General features: G+C 38.1%; 1 protein-coding gene across 3 annotated transcripts in view; it reads left to right on the top strand.

Moving 5' to 3' along the window:
• The window catches only part of LOC117961126 (disks large-associated protein 2), a 96,125-nt gene that overhangs the window by 34,891 nt on the left and 35,094 nt on the right, over positions 1-26,140 (top strand). For all 3 annotated transcript variants that reach the window (XM_034899533.1, XM_034899534.1, XM_034899535.1), the window contains exons 2-3: positions 16,104-17,260; positions 24,993-25,210. In XM_034899533.1, the coding sequence (XP_034755424.1) occupies positions 16,104-17,260; positions 24,993-25,210 (1,375 nt within the window). The remainder of the gene's footprint in view (positions 1-16,103; positions 17,261-24,992; positions 25,211-26,140) is intronic.

The following is a 26,140-nucleotide window of genomic DNA, read 5'->3' as shown; positions in this document are numbered from 1 at the left end:
TCTTTTATTGTCTGTAAAGCGTCCTTGAGTGTTAGAAAGGCGCTGTTAAATAAAATGTATTATTATTATTATTATTACTTCCACCAGGGAAATTGACAACAATTCCCCTTCATCCTCCTGCTTTGCCTCTACCACAGATTGTCTATTAGTTAGATTTAGGAGTTCTTCAAAGTTCTCCTTCCCCTGTCCTATTACTTCCCCAGTTGAGGTCAACAGGATCCCATCTTTTCTGTACACAGCTTGGATGGTTCCCCACTTCCCCCTCCTGAGGTTCAATTGGTCGGCTTCCCTCACCACCGGTGTCCCCCAGGGTGTTTGTGCGTTACCACCTGTTGAGGCACCTAAGAACGTAAGACCCCAGCTCTCCACTGCTTCAGCTTCAGCAATGGAAACTTTGAACGGTTAAATGCCCCCAGCCTCCACAAGAATGCACGGAAAGCTCCGCCGGAGGTGTGAGTAGAAAGTCCGTTGGACGAGGGCCTCTTCTAGATGTTCCCAATTTACCCGCACTACCTGTTTGGGCTTACCAGGTCTGTCCGAGTCTTTTGCCCACCCCCTGACACAACTCACCATCAGATGATGATCAGTTGACAGCTCCGCCCCTCGCTACACCCGAGTGTCCAAAACATACGGCCTATAGACTATTTAACCTTTTGATTAATTAGAGGTAACTGAACCTAATGAGCAGCGGAGCTCAAGGCTTTGTTCTACCTGGCTGGGTTCTTGGGAAAAATTGGGTTCAAACCAGCACCATACAAGGAAATCAAGCAAAATCTTTTACAATTTGTCTTTTAAAGGGTGATTTTTTTTTTTTTTTAATGACCTATTTGGACAACACCAATATAAACCTGCGACCTTGGGGATTTGTGACCATACAGTATATAGATTATTTGCATTTTTTATCAATTGTACATCTAATTTATAAATCATATTCTTAGTAGTAGCGGTCATGATTTGGCATTTTGGCATTCAATTTCTTCGTTTTTATGTACGTCATGTAAAACGGAGGCAGTAGTGTATTCTGTTGTTGAGTGCATTATCAAGTACCAGCTTCAATTAATCAAAAATCTGATCTATGATTATTTTACTAATTCCCTGATTAATCTGTTTGTCAATAAAATGTCAGAAATTAGTAAACAAATAAAATAATGACCATCACAATTTTTCCAGAGCCTACATATCGAAATATTTTTATCTGACCAACAGTCCACAGCCAAAAGATACTTACTTAGATGTGCAATCATACAAACGCGAAGAAAAGCAGCCAATACACACTCTTGAGAAGCTGGAACCAGAGACTTAAATAAGAGTATTTCTGTCAAATGTTAAATTAATTAACCAATGAATCATTTCAGCTTTAGCGCCTTTGTCTAAACACAGAAGTTGAGAGATAATTCATCAGTTACATGAATACTATTTTTAATTGAATTTAGTGTTCATACAATCATTTGAGATCTTTTAAACCTACTTTACGGGTCTGGCACAAGCAAGACATCTCTATTAAAATCTGCATGATAAATGACTCTATAGTTCCAGTAAGGTTCATTTCCTATACTCTTTTGTAGGCAGACTGTAGACCTTAACGTGTACCGTGCAATTGTCTAACGCAGTAAACCTCACAAGGGACCTCTCAAAATTGTTAACAGCTGTTGCTACTTCAAGTGGAATGGACACGCTGAAGATTTAAAGAAACCACACTGACAGTCATACAGGTGTTGCTGTAGTCAAAGGAAAAAAGTCCAAAGGGGAGTTCCAGTATTTTCTCTCAGTACTGTCGGGTTGAGACAAAAGAAATTTCATTTACATAACCAGAGAGATTGGCACTGGGGTTTTCAACTTGCAGTCGTAATTACAGTTCTTCTAAACCCTCATTGACCCTCATTAATTACTAAACAGGTTGTAATTAATCTGCAGTGAAATCTTCTAGAAATATTGTTAAGTGTGAGGAGACTTCAGACTGAAACTTGAGACTAGGCTTCAGTGATATTGTGACTCAGACATAACTGAATTGCAGGTTGAGCCAGTTTTTTTTTTTAGGACTGTACTTTTATGTTTAAGTTGGTTTTACATAGACATATGGATTAGTTTAGTATCTCCTTCATTTACACGCAGCTGTTCTAGCTGTAGCTAGTCTGTGTTACTGCAAAACGTAAGTCGTCTGCCAGGGAAATCACGACACACATGATTACAAGGTAGGAAATCCTTTTTCGTCATTGACGCAAAGAAAAGTAGCATTGATGTGAATCTACCTTTACGCACAACCATGCTTTATTAAGCTCAATTTACAGAAATATGCAGAATCACCTGTTGTGAAGAAAGCAGGCAACTTTGGCGTCCTTTTTAAAATCCTTTCTTCAATCTTTCAATCTTGGAAAAGCCAATCCAATATTAACTTTGGTCTTATAGTTTGGCCTGTCACATTGTCATTTAAATTATCTTTTTAACATCCTTGGCGACTCTGTTACGTGTCCTAGAGAATAGCGGAACACGGCAGAATTCATACTGTAGGAGCAAGTCACTTTTATACAATCTGAATGATTCTAAATGGCACAGTCCACGCTTACAAGAATACTTTGATTAGTTGCTGGAAGTAATTACACATTTTTGTATTTTCACATATTTGTAATTACACATACTTGTGAAAGAACAAAAAGGTTTTTGCTAAGAATCAACTCGAAAAATTACAGCTTTAATAAAGACAAATATTATCTGTATTGCTATGCTTAAGCTGAATGTTTTTACATTGTAGTAGTATGACTAGTATTAGACTAGTATTAACTCATTTTGATGAATTATAAAACCATTAAAGCATTTTCATTTTGGTGACAGGATTTTTTTTCATCACTACTCTCTTTTAAAGCTTTCGAGAGCTGGATCCAGTCGGCCATGTTGTCACCAGACACTTGTGTTGACGTGTATAGCAATCAGAATCAAGAAACAGATTAGTTTTAACAGAGTTAATTCAGTTAATTAATACATTTACTGTGACAGACGTGTCAAACAGTATTACGTGAACTCCTTTTTTTACACTCTAACTTAACTCCTTACTTTTCTCTTGCGTGTTAGCAAACCAAATCTACAAAAATACAAAGTTTTTCCTAACAATGAAATTACGGATTTCCAACACAACTAAAAACAAGATTTATTCCTACACTGACACAAAAACTGTTGCCTAATGTTATGCATCATTCCTCCAAGCTGTGTCAAAATGTGCATGATGATATCTAATAGTCAGGCTTTACAGATGGAAGTTAGCCTGGCTTCTTGACAGATTTTACTGTTGATTAGTTGGCATGCTCCCTGACAAACTCCTAAATGAAATGAAAAGAAATACTCTACACAGTTTGTCATGTTAACAAATCAAAGTTCTTTTTTTGTCACACTGTTCAGTTTCACAAAGCAGCCTTTCATTCCTGTGTCACAAAATAGGTGGTTGCCACAGCAACAAGCCTTTATCCTACTATCTCTTAAGTGTTAGACAAATGGTGTGACCTGGCCTCTCAGCAACACCCTGCTGCGATATCAATGGCCTGACTGTAATTCACACTAACAAGAAGTAGCAAAGTATTTTAACTAAATTAAGCCTGATTATTAGCGTGAGGGCAAACATTACACACCTTTGTTTTTATTTGTGATAGCTGTGAGTGAACACACTACCACAACAGAGAATGTAAGCTATGTATGTATGTATGCTTTCCTTTTTGGAACGGATTTTAAATTTCAGTGGCCTCCTTTTATATTATTTACCTTAACAAGCATTGCTGGATGAGGCAATCCTGCCATTTAGGTTTGCTGCCAAATAACATCCTCTTTATATTGCTTATTGTAAGACTCCTCACATTGTAGTTTCCCTCTTTTTCTTTATTAGCATCATGCAGGATCTTTTTTTTATCTTTTAATTTAGCAGAGCCATTAGGATGACTGCCTCTCCTCTTCATGTGCTTCACATTTGGTTAGCCATCATTAAAGCTCAACTTTTTACACTGGCTGCTTGACAATCTGGTGCTGCACAGGTATTGGGGAAGGAGTTGTTCCCCTACCCACCCTACATTCTCTCTTTCTCTCTCTCTCTCTGCTGCAGTAGGCTCAAGACAGATGCAGCGGTACATGACAAAACAGCCTAATTAAAAGAGTGGTGCACCTTTTAATTCCCACATGTGGAAATTCTCTCCAGAACCGTGACAGAACATGTTTGCTACGAGGAAAGAAGAAATTTTTGAAGAAGAAATTTGCATCAATCACGTTTATCTTGAAAGTCTATGCAACAAATAGGCCATTAAAATGTCCAGTTTCTAAGGCACATCACATGCAGTCAACACAGAATAACAACATGGAAATCCTAATGAGCTACACGGCTGAATACATTTCGAAGCTGAAGATGATTTAGAGATGGATCAACAAATGGCAAATTGTTAGACCTGCACATCTAGAGAGATTGTAGTGTTTTCTTGACATGAAGATGAATATATTCTACTTATTGGTGCATAGCTTGAAAAACAAAAAACTGCTGCTCATAGTTCTTTAGTTAATTGGATTTAAACAGCTGATATATCGAACACCTTTGTCTTTGCCTCTGAAATACGGTATGATTGTGGCTAAAACGAGTAGACAATTCATTGGTCAGTCAACAGAAAATTAAATTGCAACTACTTTAAAATTCCATCTAATTATTGAAGTCATTTGTCAACAAAATATTTGATTATTTCGTCCATCTTCTTTGTCCTATATTACCGTAAACTGGATATCTCTGATGACGGATTTTGAAGATATCCCCTCTGCTTTTGTAATATAGAGGTATGCATATTTTCTTTTAACTTACAGACCAAAATGGTTAATCAATGATGATTATAGTAGTATCATTGATCCAAGTAGTAAATAGCTACAGCCTCACATTAATGTGACACTAAAAAAAATGTTCAATTTACAATACTTGGTTTAGTTAATTCTTAAAATTGCTTGATGTGAAACGTCCCATGTGGAGCTGTTCTGTTGTGGCTATTTTGTCTCACTCTAGTTAGCGTTTTCCTTAATTTTAACGTTGATGACAAAAGTCACCAGCTCAAAAAAATCTTTGAATAGCTCTGGTTTCCTTACAGCAAAATTCGGACGGACAAATATTAAATTATCTGGAGGACACGTTAAACCCAACAACCTAATATCTTCAGTGTTTATATTTAAGGATTGGCTGTCTGCAGTTAGAAGAAAACACCAAATTGTAGTTTACACATAGTATCATGGACTATACTCAAACAGCACTAATAACTGAGATGTGGAAGGAAGCACTTCATGAAATACTGCAATGGAACTTACATTTGAACACCCGCCTGTACTGCCAAGTACTGGATGCATTAGCTACTAATGCCAGAGTCCACATATATTGAGGTAGTGGCATTGAAACAACCACTAAGCAGCTGCTTCGCAAGGTATATATAACTTAACTACAAAAGTACAATTTTACCAAAGACTATCCAACAACGGATAATGAAATAACTGTAATACTTGTTTCAGTGTCACTCTGTGTCTCTGTGCCTTCTGCGTGGGAAGAGTTAGAGGCATTGTTTCACTTGTGTACTTAAGTGCAGCTATAAAGGTCAATTTGTGACACACAGTAGTGATTTCTTTGAGCAGAGGTACTCGCTGCAGGCCAGGGAAAGCTGCACCACGCTGATGCCTTTCCACACACTGTATATCACTTGTAAAGATGCTTCTTAGTCAAGGTGTATTTATGAGATATTGCAAGAGCATTACTTTTCTATTCCTGTAAAAAAGCCCGGCAAAGGATCTGGTAAAAGCAGGCACTTAATTAAACATCTTTTAAAACACGATGATGATGATGTTGATGAAGGCGTTGCTTGTACTTAAATATTGCAGTTGATGCAGATATGAGATACAGATATCAGGATATTTATTCAGTAGAAACCTATTTTTCATCGTGTTTCCTTATAATAAAGAAGTCATCAAATAGCATAATACATTTAGGATGAGCTTTAGTTTTATGCATTTTATTGTTCTACTTTTCTCTCTCTCTGTGCATCAGAACATGTAACAACACCTTTAATGTAATAACTGGAGATTAGTGGCGTGATATATTGCATTATCATGAGAACAATATTACAGTCAAGCTTACCAAATTGTATTAGTCAATAGTATTAACTACAGGTTTCTGGACATTTAGAAATGCATTAATTTATATAGTATTACATTTATACTGATTATTACTTTACATTATGTTTGTTAGTATCTTGCTGTAAGTAATAACTGCACATTATATAAAATTGCGTTACAATCAAATTAGAAACAACAATAATGGCAGACTACCAATGTTAAATATTTGCAGTCATTTTTTGCCATCAGTTTGTTCAGCATTAGCAACACTTTTACATGTGTGAGGATGTGTCTTGCCTGGCACAAATTGAGCTTAACAGTTTGTGCTTTTCTGGTTGTTTTCTGTCAGTCTTGTTGATGCCACAGTTTGACTTTCTTGCACTTGATATCCACATCTTAGCTAGCTAGTGTCTCTAGCCACAACAGATGGTATATTTTCCAAAACATCCTGAAGGCCAGTTTCAAAACAGTAACAGTTTTATGCATGCTGGGAAATGTAGGTATTTACACACATACTTCAGAATCAGATGCAGTTCATTTACTATTTTACTGAGAAACTGCATAGATGCGTTTTGCATATTTAAAAGTGATGCAAGTATATTGCAATTAACAGCTACTACCGGCTGAATTTTAAATTAACCTAACCCCACAGGTTAATACTTTGAATAGAGTTGTAATAGTAGTAATAATAATAATAGAGTTGTTTTTTCTCTTCATATTGTATCATCAGCAGTGATATATTTTGCTATATTGCCGGTAACACGTGAAAGGTTAGGATTACTACTTGATGAAAAGGGGCGGACTTAATGTGGAATGGATTATACCATTTCTGGGTATCTTACAAGGCTGCCTTGATACACTTGGTTATACTTGGTTAGATTTAAACTGGACTGTACCCAGGGGGAAATTGTCAGTGCATCTGGTGTAAGATTGTAATGAGCTTATTACTTATTTCCAACCCAAGTCAATAACTTTGCTATTCTTCAAATAAAAGTATTCAGAGATACAAAAACAGTAAACCCTGAGGGGATCGTATGCTACAGCTCTACAGTATATAGGACCTTATCTTTCATGTTAAATCAATGTAGTGTGGGAGGCTTTAAGGGCAGCTGTTTTATAGTGACGGACTATAAGCTCTCGACTTGGCGTTTTCTTCCACCAAAGGGCGTAGAGAAGAGACTGAGGCGATGTTCAGGGTGTGTCGCATCACTACAACATCAGCCGGTGTCTGCCTGCCGAGGAGAGAGCAGCAACAGTGGGAGGGAGTGGGCGGATATATCAAAAGGTGAAATGCAGCCTCTGCTGCAAAACTAAATCCAATTGAATATAATTCTGCCTCAGTTGCAAGGTCCAACACTGTTTCCTCTCTCTCTCTCTATCTGTCTCTCTCTCTCTCTATATATATATATATATATATATACATACACACATATACACACACACACACACACAGTGTACTGTATGTTCACTGGTTGTCCCTGTGTGTATAAAAGACATTGCTATTAAAAAGAGCCTCCCTTCTGCTGCATATGCAGTACTGCTAGTGTGATAATACCTTTATTTACAGTAAGATTTAAAGTTATTTGTTTTGCTACTCACTGTTGTAATATGCTATATCACAATATGAATGAAATCATTTGTAGATCATGCTCACTTTTACAATTGTCTTCCCTTCCCTTGTTTTTGGTTTGTTGGGAGTAAACAGAAGAACTGGGCAGTTAGGATGGGTTATGCTTGAGAGAAAGGTTCAGAGTATGGCAAGTTCCTCATTTCCACACACCTGTCCAATTACAGCCACAGTAGCACTGTTTCTAGTGGAGTCCTCCAGCTAGCATATCAAGTTTCTCAAAAGCAGGATATGGTGTTTATACGCTCAACGCTCAACCATGATATTCCAAATAAACGTCTTGAAACCAGGATACTCATGCACATGTTAACGTACTCTGTGTCAGTCCTGTTGAGATCTTCAGTTCATTCTCATATCTACAGAGTGAAGGCAACTCAATATTCAGTTTTAGTTTGATAGACACTGTGTATCCCCAATAATCTGAAAAGCTTCATCAGGTTCAGTCTTCAAGATAGTCACCACAATTACATAGACTCTTAATTGAGCACAGGTTTAAATGTCAGTGAGTGACTGTATCAACCTCTCCAAATTTGTCTGCCTGCTTCCGATCCAATGCATGCTGGGATGGGCTCTAGACTCCTGTGAATTACTGAATACTAGTATTTACTCAAAACAGAAGGGGGTGTTGAATGCTTTCATGATTTCTTTTTGGCAGGTTGTTCTAGCCGTGGGCAGGACACCTCAGGTATACAGGAATATTCTGTTAATTGGTTTATTTATGGCAACAGGGAGACAGACCAAATCACAAGCTACGGAAAGTCCATGTAAACAGCTTAACTTGAATAAGACCTCAAATGGAGTGAAGTTTAGTGTTACTCTGTGCTTGTAAATGTAGCCAACTTTGTTTATTCTACAATTAATATGTGTTTTACTCATCAATTGTTGTACATTCTCTTTACTCCATTGAGCCGGTTGGCTGGTAACCTTTTACATTTCTGTTTTAAGGTTACTGTTTGCAGTTGAGATACTCTAAACTATTGGCAGGTGCTTCATCTAGACAGTTTGATTCTTTACGTCTCCATGTCAAACTCTAAGACATTGAATACAAAAATGACTGTTATGATAGTCACGTCAGCTTTCTGCTTGTTTTGGCACTACAGTACAACTGTAAACCTTGATAGATTTAATGTGATTCATGACGGTGTCCAACACCTCATTGACTGACCTGATTTATTTCCGAGTGAATGGTGGCTTATTTTTTCCACAAAACATCTATGGGTCAATTCTTTGATTTAGAGGTCAAGGCTAGGGAACAATTTGGGAGAGTAATAACGATTAAGAACGGATGTTTTTGCTATAAATTATCTGATAAATTATCTTGAGGATTTTATTTTTAAACAGTGATTCATGCTCTACAGTTTAGCTGCCTGTTGCTTTGTTCTTCCCTGTGACATTTGCCAGCTGTGCATTGGTGTGGAGGAGGGAGGCCTCATTTATTCCAAGTTATGCAACCATCTTGGGAAATGCCGGCCAGGCACTGACTGTAGCATAGCAGCAGAGCTTTAACTTAGCAGCCATCAGCACACTGGTTTCCCAGGGAGCAAGCAGTGAGGCTTTCCCCTCTCTCTTTTTTTTTTCCTCTTCCGCACTAGCCCTAATCTCACCCCCCTTGGTGTGTTGCATCTTTGTCAGGGGGGAAAACCTGTTTTACAAGTGCATCAGGGGCTGACTGAAGCACATTTAAGTAGAGAGGATGTATGTATGTTGATCATGCACCACAGTAGCTGTTCCATAAGATGTGATTCAGGAAATCTCTCATAAATGTTGTGTGGACCTGCAATGTGAGGTCTTAAACAGCCAAGATGGAGGAGTATTTCTATCTATAAAACCTACTGTCATATTGAAAGAAAAGCAAAATCAATCATGACAACTAAATGCATTTTCACAATACGGAGTATCAACCTACAGTTTGATTGACATTCACACCATGGCTGCATGTAATCTTGTAGAACTGTAACTGTAATCTTTATAAATGTTCGCCTTAGCCTAAAATGGAAACAAGCTTGCTTGCTTTTCTCAAAAGCCTTTCAGAAGCTTAAAACGAAGCTTGATTCTAACCCCTCTGAACTCCATCAATCTCTCCTACTCCACGTCTCTTTTTCCCCCTTCACTTCTGAAATTAGCTCTCCTCTCTTACAGTAAGAGTACAATGTCAGTTGATGCACATGTGCTCAAAGATGTACTATTGTGTATATTCTTCTAACCTATTTTTATTCAAGCACCACTGCTTGCTTACACTTTTCCACAAATGGCCTGCTTTGCATTCACACACACTCACACCTGGAAGCTGCAAAATACAACAATCCATAGGGGTTAAATGGTTGCTCAAAGGCAGACCAGTGGTGGTGATGACAGAGCATTAATTGTTTCTCTTTCAACTCCAAGCCCTACTTATTCTCCTAGGGTTGGAACTGCAGCTACTGCAGATTTATACATATAATCAGTACAGAAATGTGTTCAAAACTACAGGCTGAAGCACTAAAACGGGCGTTATTGTGTAAGTAAGAAGTGTGTGGCCACATGGAAGTCTGTTCAAATAAGCACTTAAAACACTCCATGGTTCACCTCAGGCGGATGAGCTGGAGGCTAAAGGTGCTTTTTTAGTTGCATCTGCTCATCGTAGGGAGAGTAGGCGATATTGTCCAAGATAGAGCTAAGGAACTCCTCCTCCCCTCTACCCTGCCTGCAGGATATCTACACTCAGCAGTGTCACAGCTAGTATTTTTTTTATACCTATTTGTTGAGCCTGCCGGCACCCCCTGCATTGATGTCACACAAAGAACAGTGCACTGGGCACTATTTATCTGTAGAAATTATATATTGGATGACACAAGCCTCTTCGGGCAGACAGTCAGTGTGTGTTTGGGTTGTCATAATGGATAACGTTATCATGTGATAGGAACTCTAAAAGCTTGAATGCACTACACTCACATCCTCAATATTGACTGGTGGCAGGTGACCACCCCGCTGACCTTCTGCTCTGCCGGGTTATCTGCATGAGGCTACTAAATGGAGTTTTAAAGAGGGGCTTACATGAATATTGAGTTTTAACACAATGGTGAACATTTTTGTTCTACAATGCAGAGACATAAATCAACAGAGAGTTTACAGCTCATTCACATTCACCTCAGGGATGAAACAGCTCCCGCAGGATAAAGTTATACAAAAATGTTGCCAGAATGTTCTCAGGTAAAAGACATTAATCAATTTGCCAAGCTTGGACAAAGCCTGAAGATCTTGAAATGTTTCTCTGCATACTATTAGTACAGCGTGTGGATCTTTTGTCTGGTTTGTGTCTTAAGTTTGAGTTTCTTAATAAGCACCTTCTACTATACTTAGCTTCACATGTTGCACTCTGCATTGACCATGTGAAAACACACACAGACAATGTGAAAAGCACACAGAGACAAACTTGCTATAACAATAGTACCCATATACAAAAAAAAAATATTTTCTTGATTGTTGGTGAAAGAAACCCCAATGTTTTAATTTTTTTGTTAGCCCTGCTATTACTTACTGTAAGTTGTTTCGAAATTGGGATTCATGAGACAAAGTTGTCACAAACTCAATGCTTTAATTGTAATAATACCACAAATATGTGATACTAAAAATAAGACAAAGTTACATTTTAGCAACAGTAACCCCAGAGTAGCTGGATATATCTGTGGACAGGGGGGGTAATGCTAAAGTGATCATAGATAATTACACTGCTACCATAATCTACATCTGCTTAATGAGTGTTTCATCAACTGAAAACATTTTAGCATCTTCTGGTTAGTTTATTTGCTTCCTTCTGTCTCTCTCTGGAAAATGATTGATGTCAAATTAACTCTACTCAAAATAAATTGGTTGATAGCTAAAGAGACCAATCTGGGTTAAAAGATTAGTCTCTAAACAGCCGATTATGGGGTAATCAAACCACCTCAAGAGAGTTTCTGTAATCAGAATACTGGGGTGATGGTATAGAGAAAATACAGATGAGGCTGACAGTAATACAGATACCACTCAGTGGGAGCAAATGATTATCTGATGATTCTGAACTATTGGCTTTTTGCAGGTTTCAAATTTTACCAGCCCCTCAATAGATTACCATCGTTTTTTGGGCTGGTGAGTGAAGCAAATCTACCAACATTTGGCTGGTGGATAGTGCTACTTGTGAACCCTGGCTAAGAGTTCCTTCAACTACAATTTGAAGCTGTAACCCAGTAAAATCAACAGTAGCACCGCCTTGAAAATTACATTTAGAGGTAGAAAAAAAAAAAAACTATTGTCTTGAGAGAAAAAGTAATGGCTCTCGGACAGGTATTAAATATTAAGACCTTCCTCTAACTGGAAAACCAGATTTAAAGCTAATGTATTTAATGTCTTACTGAAATGTGAATCATCAAAATTGCACAGCTTGATTCATCCAGAAAATGCAAAATGCTACACATAAAATGTTTGGTAGTCCATTTTGTACTGGGTTCCTTCCTCACTGTATAGGTGAAACTTAATTTGAACAATATGTTAATGGATGCTGATCTGGTGAATGCAGGCTATATTGTATGTTTCCACAATAATACTGACACATATGGAAAAAAATGTTTGGATTACATTACACTGTAGATAACAGAGCGTGGCGTGTGTGTACACACACGTACACACACACACACACACACACACACACACACACACACACACACACACACACACACACACACACACACACACACACACACACAATCTCTGTGTGCATTCATTACTATTGTTAGCTTTAATTTGACACATTTTGTTGCCTCAGCAACCGTCAATGCCATCTACAATGCAGTGAATTTGAGAGGGGACCTAGAGAGACAGAGCTATGATGGTGGAAGAGAGGAACACAGACAGATAGTTCACTGTACAGTGATTATTGCAATTAACTCTACAACACTACATCTATTCCTATGGCCACACACAGTATTTTAATATTGACCCAAACATGTACAACTTTGGCTAGTAATAAAGACAGACATAAAATGGGAAAATGAACCACATAGGTGGCTGATTGCACCCTCTAGTTTCAATGTATTCTACTGTAGTTAAACCAGACCTTGAAGCAACGCAAGGACATACTGTAAATCAAATTAAAACAATAGTTCCATCTACTCAGGGATGTTATAAAAACCTTTTAAGGGTTTCCCAAGTTGTATTAATTTTAAAGGCAGATAACGTAAGTCTGGGTATCCGTGGGTGAGAGACATTTTAATTCTGACATCCATAGTACAAAACATTTATAGTGATAAATTTAATGTGCAAGCTTGTGCTTAAATTCCTTATTCATTTAAATTCTAATTCTGCACAATTTTTTATGGTGCACCAAACACAGCAGCCCATTTGACATATCAAGCTCAAGTGTCTCACATTACATACTGTATGTGTCTTTTCTTTCTCCTTTTTTCAATACTGGGATCCACCCCAAACAACCTTGAAAATCCTATTACAGTTCCTAGGTTTACAGCAGTGGTTGTCATGACAACTGTGCATTTTATTTCTGGCTCCTTTGAAATGGTGTGTGAGATCAGAGATCCCAAATGTTATGTAAGACGATGTGCACTGTTCCAGACTGGGGTTTCCTGCTGCAGAGAACTTAAAGTAATTAATTACAGGGGAAAGACAGACACTCAAGGCACTTTGTCTCCCTGTTTACCTTACAGCTCTTATCACATACTGGTAAGATGTAGACTGTAATTGTTATGCAGAAAGCTTAGCAGCATGACAGATGATTTTAATAATGCAGCACACTTTGACACATTTTGCTTGAAAATTATGTCTGTCTTCTTGAATCTCCATAGGACATAGAAGAACACATACAATGATCAGGATGTGTGCGTCAGTCAGAGACGGGGAAAGAATGGAGAACAATAATACATATTGGTACTGCTTTTGACATTAGTAAATTTATGATAAACAGGCCTAAGGAGTAGTCAACAAATGGGATTGCAGGAAAACTGTGGCATCAAGATAGGATTTAAATAGGTAGCTAACCACTTATAGGATAATGGCAATTTATCTTTATTCATACACTTCACTACACAATTTCAGAATCATGTTCAGAATCAAGAAAGTTTTTTTCTTCAAATTGTAAACCAGTTTTTAAGCCAAATCTAAGAGGAAAGTTTGTGTGTTTAATGTCACAATTACAATAGATGAGGTGCTTCAATAAATCTTGAAATGAAAACCAAAGATAGATTTTGGACATTTTGCTTGAACGATAAATCGATAGAGCTTACTCATTCATTAGCAGTTTCTGAATTTCATTATCAATGAGGTATCACCAGCTGCACACAGAACTGATCTTATTGACTCACAGTAACTTTCAGTTTCTAAATATAAAACTCCATTGTTGCATGCAGACAATGTGTCCTCAAAGCTTTGTAACTACAAGTCCTGGTCTGTTTTTCATTTACCACAGATTATAGTGCTCACATTATTAATCAGAGAAATTGGAGAAGTGTACTCCCATTCTGTAGAACTGTACAGTCTCCATGTTTAGGAGCATTACAATCTGAAATGATGCTATCATAATATGGTGAGTAGAATGAATGAAAGGGAATTATCCTGATATTAGTGCAGGCATACTGTATATTTTTATTTTATTGTATGTTTTTTATCCTTTGTCATTTAACATCAAGTACAATAAATGTTGGATCTCATAAATTACCGTATGATTTTACTATTTGTTTATTGTTCCAGCATTGCATGAATCTATTATAGAAAAACTCATTGGAGCTTGAGGAGTATTATCATTAAGCACCTTCCAGAAAAAAAAAAAGGAGGTTAGGCTGAACGTTTTAACCCCTCATAAGCTACTATATTCTCCAATCCTAAAGTCTCTTTGATGTAGTACAAAATGTGTTGCTCTTTGTGATCACAACCCAATGATGTGCACGGCTCTTCTCAAAATAATTAGTCATACAGCTAATAATAACTGGTTCACCACTGCAGGGCTTGAGAAATAATACTTTTATCACAAATTCCAGAGTAGTTAGCTCAATCTGTTGAGATAATCAACTCCTAACTGCTTACAATAATGCTGTGGCAAAGGTTGAGGAGCCTGGGTCCAGATGTATAAACGATACTGTTCATAAGCACAAAATAAATACATACAGTAACCATTTCCGATAAACAAACTAATTTATAAATGAAGAATGTTTGCACCTCAAGCATACTTACATACAGACCTGGCATATGGTTATCAAGACATATCTGCAAGTAAAATGATGAGGCTGTTGCCAATAATGTTTGCCAATTTCTCTGACTGTGTTATTATTTTGCAGTCTACACAGTGTTGTGTAAAATGTCAAAGGTGCAATTCAAAAACACATTTTAAATCATTTAGGAATGATACATTTACATTTTAAATTTACAATAAAGCCAATATTTCCCTGTTGTCAATTTGAGTGTCCATATGAGCTCTTCAAATTAATCAATTATAATTTTTCTGATGTTTAATAATTATAAGAAATGACGTGATGATGATTGACAGGTACATGTGATGAGTTAGCGGTATGGTGCTATAAATAGCCACAGTCTTTTGTAATGGTTGTGTATAGTGAAGCTGGAAAACCTTGCATATACAACGTAATCAATAAAATTGCACTGCTTCTTGGCCCTTCTTGTCATTCGTTGTCTAATAAGTGATGGAGCGGGCACAAGTATCAATCTGCAAACAAATGTTTAAGGATGTTTATACATCCATTGATGGCTAACTGCGGGAGTAGAAATTAGGCTTTTGCACGTTCACCAAGTTCCACAATGGCTGAGATTTAGAAACAAATTTTGTGCAACTGCCCCCCTGGTCTTTTTTACCTTATAACTTAATACATTTATTTTTCTGGTAGCAAAACACTAGTAAAAGCACTTTGATGCAGCCTTGCTTCTGTATATCTGGTTGAAACAGGGTGTTAAGCAAATTTCTTCCAGCCTACTGTAGAAGAAGAGAAAATATATCTCTTGAGAAACATAGCTGTGCCTCCATACTATATTTAAAGCTGTACAGTGATTATTGATATTTTTGTCTTTTATACTGCAGGTTAATCTTAATTTGTGACTTTATTAGAAATTAACAACTTAAATTCATTTCAACACTGTAACTAAGCATTGCCAATCTTAGTTATAAATAATTATACTTCCATGTGTACTGTGATACTGTAATAACTTCTCACTAAACATGGTTTCTCTATTGCAAGAATATTCACTCACATTATAGGTCCCTTGGGGCCTACTGTGATGGAAACGGCATAAAGTGGGAGGATGAAATATTTACATCAGCAATCAGAGCAAGTCTCTCTCCAACTTGCTTGTATCTTATTTCTTTCTTTTCTTATTTCTTTCCTCTTCTCTGAAACAGACCAGACATTTTCACGTTGGTCCCCGTCTCGAAAGTTCAATGAAGGCAGACGCCTCCCTCCAGCCAGGAACATGAAGGGCTTATCAGGCAGCCGTTCCCAGCACCAGATCCCTTTACCCTATGGCTTGGACTATGACCCCCACGTTCATGACCTCCACGCTCACCATGGCTCTGACTCCCGCCACTCGTCCTACCTGCTCAGCCCCACAGAGAGCTGCCCCATGGACTTCCATCACCCCTACTCGCCGCGCAGCTCCATCCACTCTGACTGCATGATGATGTCCCCGGTCATGATGCCTCCAGTTGCTGTGTCTGAACACATCTCCAGCAGCACATTCCCCAGAATGCACTACAGCTCACAGTACTGTGACTCAGCCACACGGGACGACTGCGCTGCCATCACAGCCTCTGCCACCTCCCCAGCTGTTGCTGCTGCTGCGGCGGCGGCAGCCGCCTCTTCCCATCTCACCGGCACCAAGAGCAACCGCCTTCCTGCTAACCTGCTAGACCAATTTGAGAAACAAGTGCCACTACACCGCGATGGCTTCCACACGTTACAGTATCAGCGCACTTCCACTACCACTGAGCAACGCAGTGAGAGTCCTGGCCGCATCCGACACCTTGTTCATTCTGTCCAGAAGCTTTTTACCAAGTCCCACTCCCTGGAGGGATCATCCAAGATGAATGGCACAAAAGGTGACATGATGGGAGGCGGAAGTTATCACCATCATGGTCACCATTCCACCAAACATGGTAGCAAGAGAAGCAAGAGCAAAGAACGCAAGCACCGCTCTGGTGGCTGGTGGAGCTCTGATGATAACCTGGATAGTGACAGCACCTACCGCACACCTAGTGTCATGTCGCGACACCATGGGGAACATGTCAGCCACTGCTACCCAGATTCCATGCACAGCCACAACTTTGGAGACCTGTCACTCAAGACTTCTAAGAGTAACAATGATGTCAAGTGCTCGGCCTGCGAGAGCATGGCTATGGCGCCCGAGGGCAAGTTCATGAAGAGGAGCTCCTGGTCGACACTGACAGTCAGCCAGGCCAAGGAGGCCTACAGGAAGTCATCGCTTAATCTAGAGAAACCCATGATGCATTCGATGCACTCCGACCTCAAGCCTTCATCGCGAACATGTCACTACCTGCAGGTAAGTGGTGCTTCACTACTTTATGTTTTACATGGACAAAAATCAAACAAAATAGAAAAGACAGAATTAAGAATAATAAATTATAAAAGGTATTAAAAGATGGATTAAGGTTCTTTACTGTATGTTATACTTTATGTGGATGGAAGCCTTCAGTTTGGAGCAACTGAAATAAATGTTTATCTGCTACAGCTGGTGTAGTATGTCATTATAATATACTGGTTATATATTACAAATTAAATGTTGGTAAGTTTGCTAATATTTTGGAGCCTGTCAATCATACTTACTATTAATAATGATGTCACTGAGCTTAAGAGTTCTTGTTCAATGAGTGGTTTAAATTATAGCAATTTAAGGAGTATAAGAAATTAGGTGGACTTTGGAACTTTAATTTTACATATACACATTTAATACATATTTACTATATACACTCAATTGTCAAAACATCCTTAACATACAGTAATGGTACTGCTCTTTGTTCAAAAGTGTAAATGTGTAGCCTTCATCCAAGTCCTTCACTAGGATTCTTGTCATTGTTCCTTTTCTATCGCTTAGGGTTAACAAAAAAGACAGTATTTCAAGGCTAAAGTAATAGGTTGTGTAATGGGAAAAAGGACAGTAAATGTATAAAAGCCCTGAACATCACCAAATGTATCAAACAATCATTGCGATCAATATCCATTCATCCCCAAATAGGACCTTCTGAGTAAATACAGTGATTGATGTATTGATTAGAAATCCTGCTAGGGAGGCCTTCTGGATTCCACCTTTCTTTTTGCTACTCTCCTGAGGGCAATTACAGTGACCAGTATGACATGCCAATATGTTTAAACAGGATTGCCTTTTGTATAGTCACCTCAGGGAGCTATTGTCAATTAAGATGTAGAGATCAATTGAGTGAATCAATGTCAAAGTGGAAGACTCTGAGAATAAAGGGCTAAGTGAGCTAGACTGCAATGTAGAAAACAAAGATTTGGTGTCTTAAAGATAATATACTGTTCAGTTGGATCTGATAATGGTGTTACCGATTACACTGCAAACGCACCACAACTGTGTCAAGTAACAATCAAGTAATCGGTGTATTCCCAAAGTTTGTGTAATACCGGTAACACCAACTACTGCTGCAATACACAGTTTATTAGGCCTTTACTATCCGACTAACACATTCAGAGTTGCAACTAGTTTAGCCACAGGTACTGGCTTCAAGAATACATTCAAAAGCTTCCGGTTATGTCTATCTTTGATTCAATTTCTTTTCATTATTAATATTCAACCCTTTGAGCAACTCATCTAGAGTTACTCACGGTCAGTGCAGCATAAGCTTAAATTTAAATGATAAATAGCTTCACATCAAAGTGATTTCAGATCGACAAATAACGGCAACATGGTCACAGGGATTTATGTGCCCTCTGTAATGTGAATTAAACTAAAAAAAGGTTCATCATCAGGCCTTAATAACACATTCAGGGGTTAGCTGTGCTTTGGAACTCTGCACCTTCCAAGAAGACCTTTCTATAAGGAGAAGTTGGTATGGACTCCCCTCACAGCCCACTAAGAAATAGTCTACTGCTTGTAATTGGGATGACAAGAGCAGAAGTAATTGGCCATTATTAAAGCTTGCCCCAACTCCCTCTAAAGATGATGTATGCCTTCTACTAACATTGCATTCATCCTGCTCTGGCCCTTTTTTTACACATTGTGCTTTGTTAGGATTGTGCCTATACTCACCCAATCACCTAAAATGCAAAAACAAATTGTTGGCAACACTGCTTTTGCACCTAATTTAAGAAAAAAAAGTTATAAAAGTTATATACAGTACATGCACTGTGATCAAATTTTACCTGTGGGCCCTACTTTTAGTATTGGCAGTGAATCCTGTTGCTCTCATATGAATGCATGATGCATTTCTGTCCATGCTTGGTAAGGGAGGACGGGTTGAATCTTAGCCAAGTGCATGCACTTTGATGCTATGTGAAGTGCACAATTACACACAAACAGCAGTTGTTTGTGTGCCATGGGGAAGGAAAGACTGTTAATACAGAAGCTCTCTCACTGCCATTTGACAAGCTTATGTGTCAGCAGGCAGAGACCCTGCAGCTGCCACATGGCCACATTCTGAGTGTGTCCACACTGAGAGCCTATTCAGTGGAATACATAAGGGGAGATCTGTACACAGGCGTTGTGGTCAACGCTCTGTGTGCTCTTCAGATTTTATTTGTTTGATGTTTCTCTGTCCTTTAGGTTTGAGTTCATTTGTGATGAGGACAAGTCTGCGTAGGCAAGTTGTTGACATAATCTTGTTTCAGCAAGTGTCAAGTCTTCAGGCTAGCTTCCAAAGCCAACAACCGCTGCTGTACTTTGAAGGTTAAGTCAAACAAAATGACTATTAAACATTTTCAGCTGTAAATCCTAATTTGTAAGGTCTACACTAGGCTCAATGCAGAGGTAATGTACATTGTGACAATTTCCTATAGTGAGTTTACAAATGACGCCTTGGACTATTCTCTTGACAAACTGATCATTTGCTTGTATAGGCATGCTATCAATCACTTTAAGTCTAAGAAGCCAACTTGAGGAAACCTTTGTCTATCTTTTTTTTCCATTTTTGCATCTGTATTGCTTTCTATCACATTTTAAGATTGACTTTGACTAATTATGAGATGTGTTTTATTGCTAACTTGGCTGGGTCTTCTGTATAAAAGAAATACTTTAACAGGATTAAGCTGGGTAAAGTGTATATAAAAAATTGTCCTGGAGCATGTTTTGAAGGTGAGAAACAGTATTAAGTAGCCAGTAAAGGCAAACGGTACAAGGTCTCAGCAGTATCCAATACATACTCTAGCCACAATCAATCAGATCTCATCATCATTTCTTGTCTGAAATGTAGCCAGTAGAGTGCTTTCCCTTTATTGTAATAATGAAATATCTAAGGCAAAGGCAGAGAATTTAAAAACATTTTCTAGGGAGGAACGTTGTCTCCTCTTGATGTCTCTATTAGCATCTACTTAACATCCCTAAATGTTAAACTGGTGGCCTTCATATGACATAGAGCAGACATTGCAAAAAATTGTCTCTTAAGGGTACCCTGCACTTAACAGTTTGTTAATGTATGCCAACAGATAAACAAACAAATCACTTACCTATAAATACATGCCTACAGTTTAAATTACAGAGACAGATTTGGACAATAATCTATTCAAAGGGCGTTTAACTTCCTGCACTTGCTTACTGCAGTTACAATAAGTAGGTGACTAAGGTTTTAGAACCGTACTCAGATAATTAAGTAGACTGCATTAGAGTGTCACAAATCACATATTTTATCATTTCAACAACCAACCGGAATACTGTAGGAAGAAATTACAAGACTCAAACTAGAAACTGTTCTGCCAGTTCTTACAGGTAAGTGTTTTTTTGTGCTGGGAAGTGACAAGATGCTTTATCCCAAGGTTATTTTTGAACAAAGTGTTCTCAGTGTTTAGTGGTAACTAATGATGGTGTAAAGCAGCTTGCCTGTATACCTGCCTCAGAGGCACAGCTGAATATGTTCCTCCAGGTGTATCATCAAATGAGCACAGATATAACGTTATGCTAATGAGTTAGCGTGATGCTTCCATGAGTGATGGCTGCCTTGTTAACCACAGCACCAGACGATCACTGCCCATGCATTACTTCATTGCGGTCTTTAAGCCTGATTAATTTAGTTTCCTGACAATTGCTGCATTTTATTCCATTCATGTGGGAGAGAATAAATGTATGCATAGCAGATAAGTGTGTGTGATAGTTTTACTGATAGGTCTTTAAAAGGAAGACAGAAGCAGGTCAGCCAATTTCCATGTTACCTTCCCAGGTTAGGCAGGGTTGGAAAGTACAACCTTTTTTTAAGCCGATGACTCACAAAAATAATGCCTAATACCGCAACTTTAGCAAACTAAATGGTCATCATTCATTTCCCTACTCTGCTGTTGTATACTGGCAACATGGCAGTAAGCCACGCTGTCCAAACGTTTTATTTGTTTATCTTCAAAGGAGAGTTCTGGTTGCATATGGTCTAAATGCTTCAGCACCCTATTCATTTTAACTACAAAAACATTTGGGGAAAACATCTGAGTAAAATGTACTAGATTAATGATGGTGAAAGCAACGGGTGCTATTATTACCATCTCTTTACATTTTTCAATTTGCCACCTACTATAGAGCAAACAAATGTTCATTTTAATTTTAAGTGCCTTATGTTGTCTAGTCTTTTACTTGTCTGCCCTGCTTAGGCGGACCGTCAAGTCAGAGAGGATTTGAGGTGTTAAAGTAAAGAGAGTGGAAGAGATGGCCGACAAGACAGATAGCGAAAACAGATGTGATGGAGAAAGCATTTCTCTACCTCTAGGTGGAAAAAAAGCCATATCAGCCAATCTGCTTTCTGTGAGAACAGCCTAGCGACTGTGGCAATGAAACAGCTAAGCTATGTGATTGGGAAAAGTGAGTAACTGGCGGAACATCAGGGACAGTCCTGCGCCTAGGGCTGTTATTCCAAGAACTAAGGTAGCTCTGTCCACTGGGACAACTGCTACAGCTGCACTACATACTGAGTGTTCTACTTAGATCAATATTGTGCCAGAGCATGTTGTGTGTGACACATTACCATCATAAATCACCATCTTCAGGAACACAAAATCTCACCGTGTGCAAGGGGCTATGATTCAGATCCCATGAATTATTTGACTTGTCAATATTAATCACAGTTCAATCTCAATAAAAATCAGGTGAGCTGAAATGTAAACAGTATATTGAGTATATTAAAATATTGAGGGTAAATGTGTTTTTAGACGTAGTTGTGTTCTACCTTGATTTCTATCACATCCAAATGTAATTAAAACCTAATTGTCTTCAGTGCATGAGCGTTTGATTATGTGTAGATGTTTGTAGCAGAACACCACACAGTGTACAGTAATTAGTACACAATCACTATGTCAAACATACTTCCAAGTAATGTTGTGCAGTCACTGTTTTAAACTTATTATTATTTTTATAACTTATTATTATTATTAAAAAATAAACCTAAAAAAACATGCTACATTAAGTCATGGCTGATTATATACGTATTTAAAGGTTTATGATTTCTGTATTTTTGGTTACTTTCAGGTACTTTATGTCAAAACATATGCTGTGCTCCTTTCGGCTGTCAGTCAAAGCTAATTTAAGAGCTCATATGTTTTTTCAGCAGTGACGCTGTGCCATTTATGACAATGTGGTGATTTAAAAATTACAGTCCTAGCCTCAAGGGTATGACTGGCAGCCGTAGCTGTGCAAGCATTAAAAAATACACAAACTGCATCGCCGTCATGAGAGTGAAGGATGTTCTATTCATCTTTTACTACGAATCTTTGAATTAAGTATGCCCATGTTTTGATTTGCAATATAAGTGCTATTCTCAAATGTTGTCTTACCCTTCCCATTCAACTGGTCTGATCATCCTGCAGATGTAAAGTAGTATTTGAACTCCTTCTAGAAATGTGCTGATGAAACTCACTCGATCCTTGACATACGTTTCCCTTTAAACCACAAACATGGACTCTAATAAAATGAATGAATGGAAAGCTAGGTTGTGGATATTATTAAAGTTAGACAGTTGCTGATATACCACAATTGTTTAAACTGGCAAAACATTACATTGATTAGAATTTATTTAAAGTTTTGGACAAATTATACAAATCCTTTAAATTATGCATCTAACAGTGCATCCCCCAACAGTAAGGTGTTTGTAGAGTCTAAACATATAAAAGAGAAAGAACAAAGAGGTTGTTTTTCAGATCACTAAAGTAAATGCTGTTAACTTAAAGTGCACATATTATGCATTTTGGCTTTTTCTCCCTTTTCTATATTGTGTTATACATCTATTTCTGCAAGTTATAGTTAAACAAAGTGAAAAAGTCCAAATTCCACCCCAAAGGGACCAAAGGGAAAACATAGGTCACAAACTGCTCCAAACAGCTCTATTGTAGTCCAGCTTTTACTTCCGTGAAAAACGTGCGTCACTTTGTAACACACGTTATAATGCTCGCCTAGCTGGTAGCATGGCAACCCCTCATGCTTTGCAACTGACAAGCTAGCAGTTACTGTGCATTTGCGACTCCCAGCAAAGATGTACAGAAGTGAGATGCCTCACTCTGTAGCTTAAACAGATTGCACAGAAACACACAGGGTGAAAAGAGGAGTACAGTACAACAATTGTATGAAGTTTTCTAAAAATTAAACCACATAAACCTATTCTGGTACAACCTCTAAATACAATTATGAACCTACAAATGTGCGTAGTATGAGCACTTTAAAATAACCTGTAAACGTATTGGTGTTACTTTTAATCCAGTGCTTCATTTTTGCACAGTCTAAACATTTTAGACGATTGTTAAAGAAGCCTGAACATCTGAGGAAAAACTCATGTACACATAACATACTTCTACTAAATACGCCTGCCTGCTAAGGTCCTGCTTATAACCGACAGCACTATCCCTCAGAGGATGCAGTGCCCCTTGTTATTATCTCCCACTAGTGGAAATAATACAGATGGGATGGAGCTTTCACTTTCACTCCCCCGCACACTTCTAACCACCATAGGCTTATAAACAGTGGTTACACAGTTTTGTGTTTATTCTGGACAAACCAGTGTTGCTGCTGTCGGAAATGTAAAACCCACGACTCTTAGTGCAGTAGAGGATTTTACCAAGATAAAAACTGACAATTGTGTTGAACAGCAAATTACTACATAACGTAAATGTTTACCAACGATTATTTTACAGATTTTAATTTGTTTCAGAATGCACTGTATTTTAATAGAATAGCATAGGCACTTGGATAAAATGGCACAACATGAATGTACAATGTAGCAAATAAGTAATGATTTCAGACAGTATAAAGAGAGACTGCGACTGAAAGTCTCAGCAACATAAAGAGAAACAGAGAATGTGTTTGACTTCTTCATGGAGAGTACAGTGAAGCTGCTTCTTTGTGGCCCTCCAGGGAATAAAAGGCAAACAACTTCAGAATTTCAGTTCAGTTTCATTATTCCTGTCATATACAAGGAAAATGTGCCTGTTTCAATAATACAAAAAATAATAAAATAATTGACGTTTATAAAATAAAAGTGCCATTGCTTTGAATAAATAAATAATAAATTCAACAATTTATACCAATACAACGTTGCATTACTAAAATAAATAAATAAAGTAACATGTTACTTTGTGATGCTTTATTTACATTTGAGTAGTGGCTCTTGTTGACATCAGCTACTCCCTGAGTTGTCAAGTTCAATAGTTGCTTTCACCAACGGTAGTTGATGCTTTTCAAAATAATAATACCTATTGGTGAACTTGAATAGGATAGCTACTTGGCTTAAAGAAACCCACTGGATCTAAATCTCAAGTGGGGAGTAGGGTTAAGCATTGAGATTGTTTAATTCGAGAGCCCAGTCTCAGGGGGAATGAAAGAGAGGTGGAGGTTGAAAAAAGGGATGTGAATCAGCTTAATTTTCTGTTTAGGGAAATACCAGCAAGAGCTTATCTGACTACTTGTCTGATACTGTTCCCACACTCGTTTGGCTAATTGGGCCATTTTATTAATTAATTAATATCTCTGAGAAGGACAACCTACTGTTATATCTGTACTCCATTATGGATTAACAAGTGTGTGTGTGTGTGTATAAATGTGTTTATAGTGTTCAATACATGTGTGTTACCTCACACAGGTGCCCCAGGATGAGTGGGTTGGATACCCAGGCGAGAAGGATGAGGAGATCCCATGTCGGCGGATGCGCAGCAGTAGCTATGTCAAAGCTATGGGAGAGGTGGATGATGAAAGTGGTGACTCTGACACCAGCCCTAAGACCTCCCCACAGAAGGCCATTCCATCTGATGCTCTGGTGCTCAAATCAGCCATGCAGAGACCTCATTTAGACTCCCACAGGTAGGCCTGGCTGCCTTGCTTAATGCCAACGCTTTCTGTTGATTTCAGTTTGTTCCAGTTCTTTTTAATGAAACCATTAAATGATTGGATGATAATTAGAAGATATGTTGAAAATAAGGTAAAAGGATGCAAAAGAATTGCTTTCTCAACTTCTTAGAAATGTACCTTATGAAACTGTCATTCTTTAAAATACACTAATATAAATACAAATAGCAAAAAAAAAAATCACTGTTCAGGCAGGCACACAAATTCATTCTCTATTGTAGGGGGATGGGTTTAGGAGACTGCATGCATTGTTTTAGTTAGGTGCAACACTGCCAGCACCGCCACTAGTAAGCTTAGCATAGTGAATGGAATCCTATGTTGTTAGTTTGTGCGATCTGAGTAAAAGTGAGCCAACAAAAAACAACCTAATTACTTCTAGTGGCCTGCATATTCAAGAGTACAAATAGCCATGCACATTAAGACTAGATTATTTTCAAGGAAGATATTGATTTGGGACTATAATGGGTTGAAGCACAGCCAAAGCACTGCGACTTGGAGCAGAGGTATCATGCATTCTCTGGGTTGTTTGAATTTCTTAAAACCAATCACAATGGTCTTGGGTGATGCTAATCTCCGGACGCAGTGGCAGTGGCTCTGCAAAATGATCTTGGGAAATAAGTTGTTATGGTGGAACATTTGCACCCCGCAAAAGAAAACGCCACATAAAATATTACATAAAGAAAACGGTTTCCACAATACAGTAAAGTGAGCTATTTAAATCCACTGGATACATGGTTAAACATAATATGCTCCAAACAGTAGATCACCATGTGTACTTCACAGCAATCCCGGCCAATCCGTCCCCAAACTTACAGTGGGTACGGAAAGTATTCAGACCCCTTTACATTTTTCACTCTTTGTTTCATTGCAGCCTTTTTCCAAAAA

Source organism: Etheostoma cragini, chromosome 18 (assembly GCF_013103735.1).
Source record: "Etheostoma cragini isolate CJK2018 chromosome 18, CSU_Ecrag_1.0, whole genome shotgun sequence".
Lineage (NCBI taxonomy): Eukaryota > Metazoa > Chordata > Actinopteri > Perciformes > Percidae > Etheostoma > Etheostoma cragini.
Note: the sequence above shows the minus strand (reverse complement) of the source record. Positions and strands in the feature narration are given on the sequence as shown.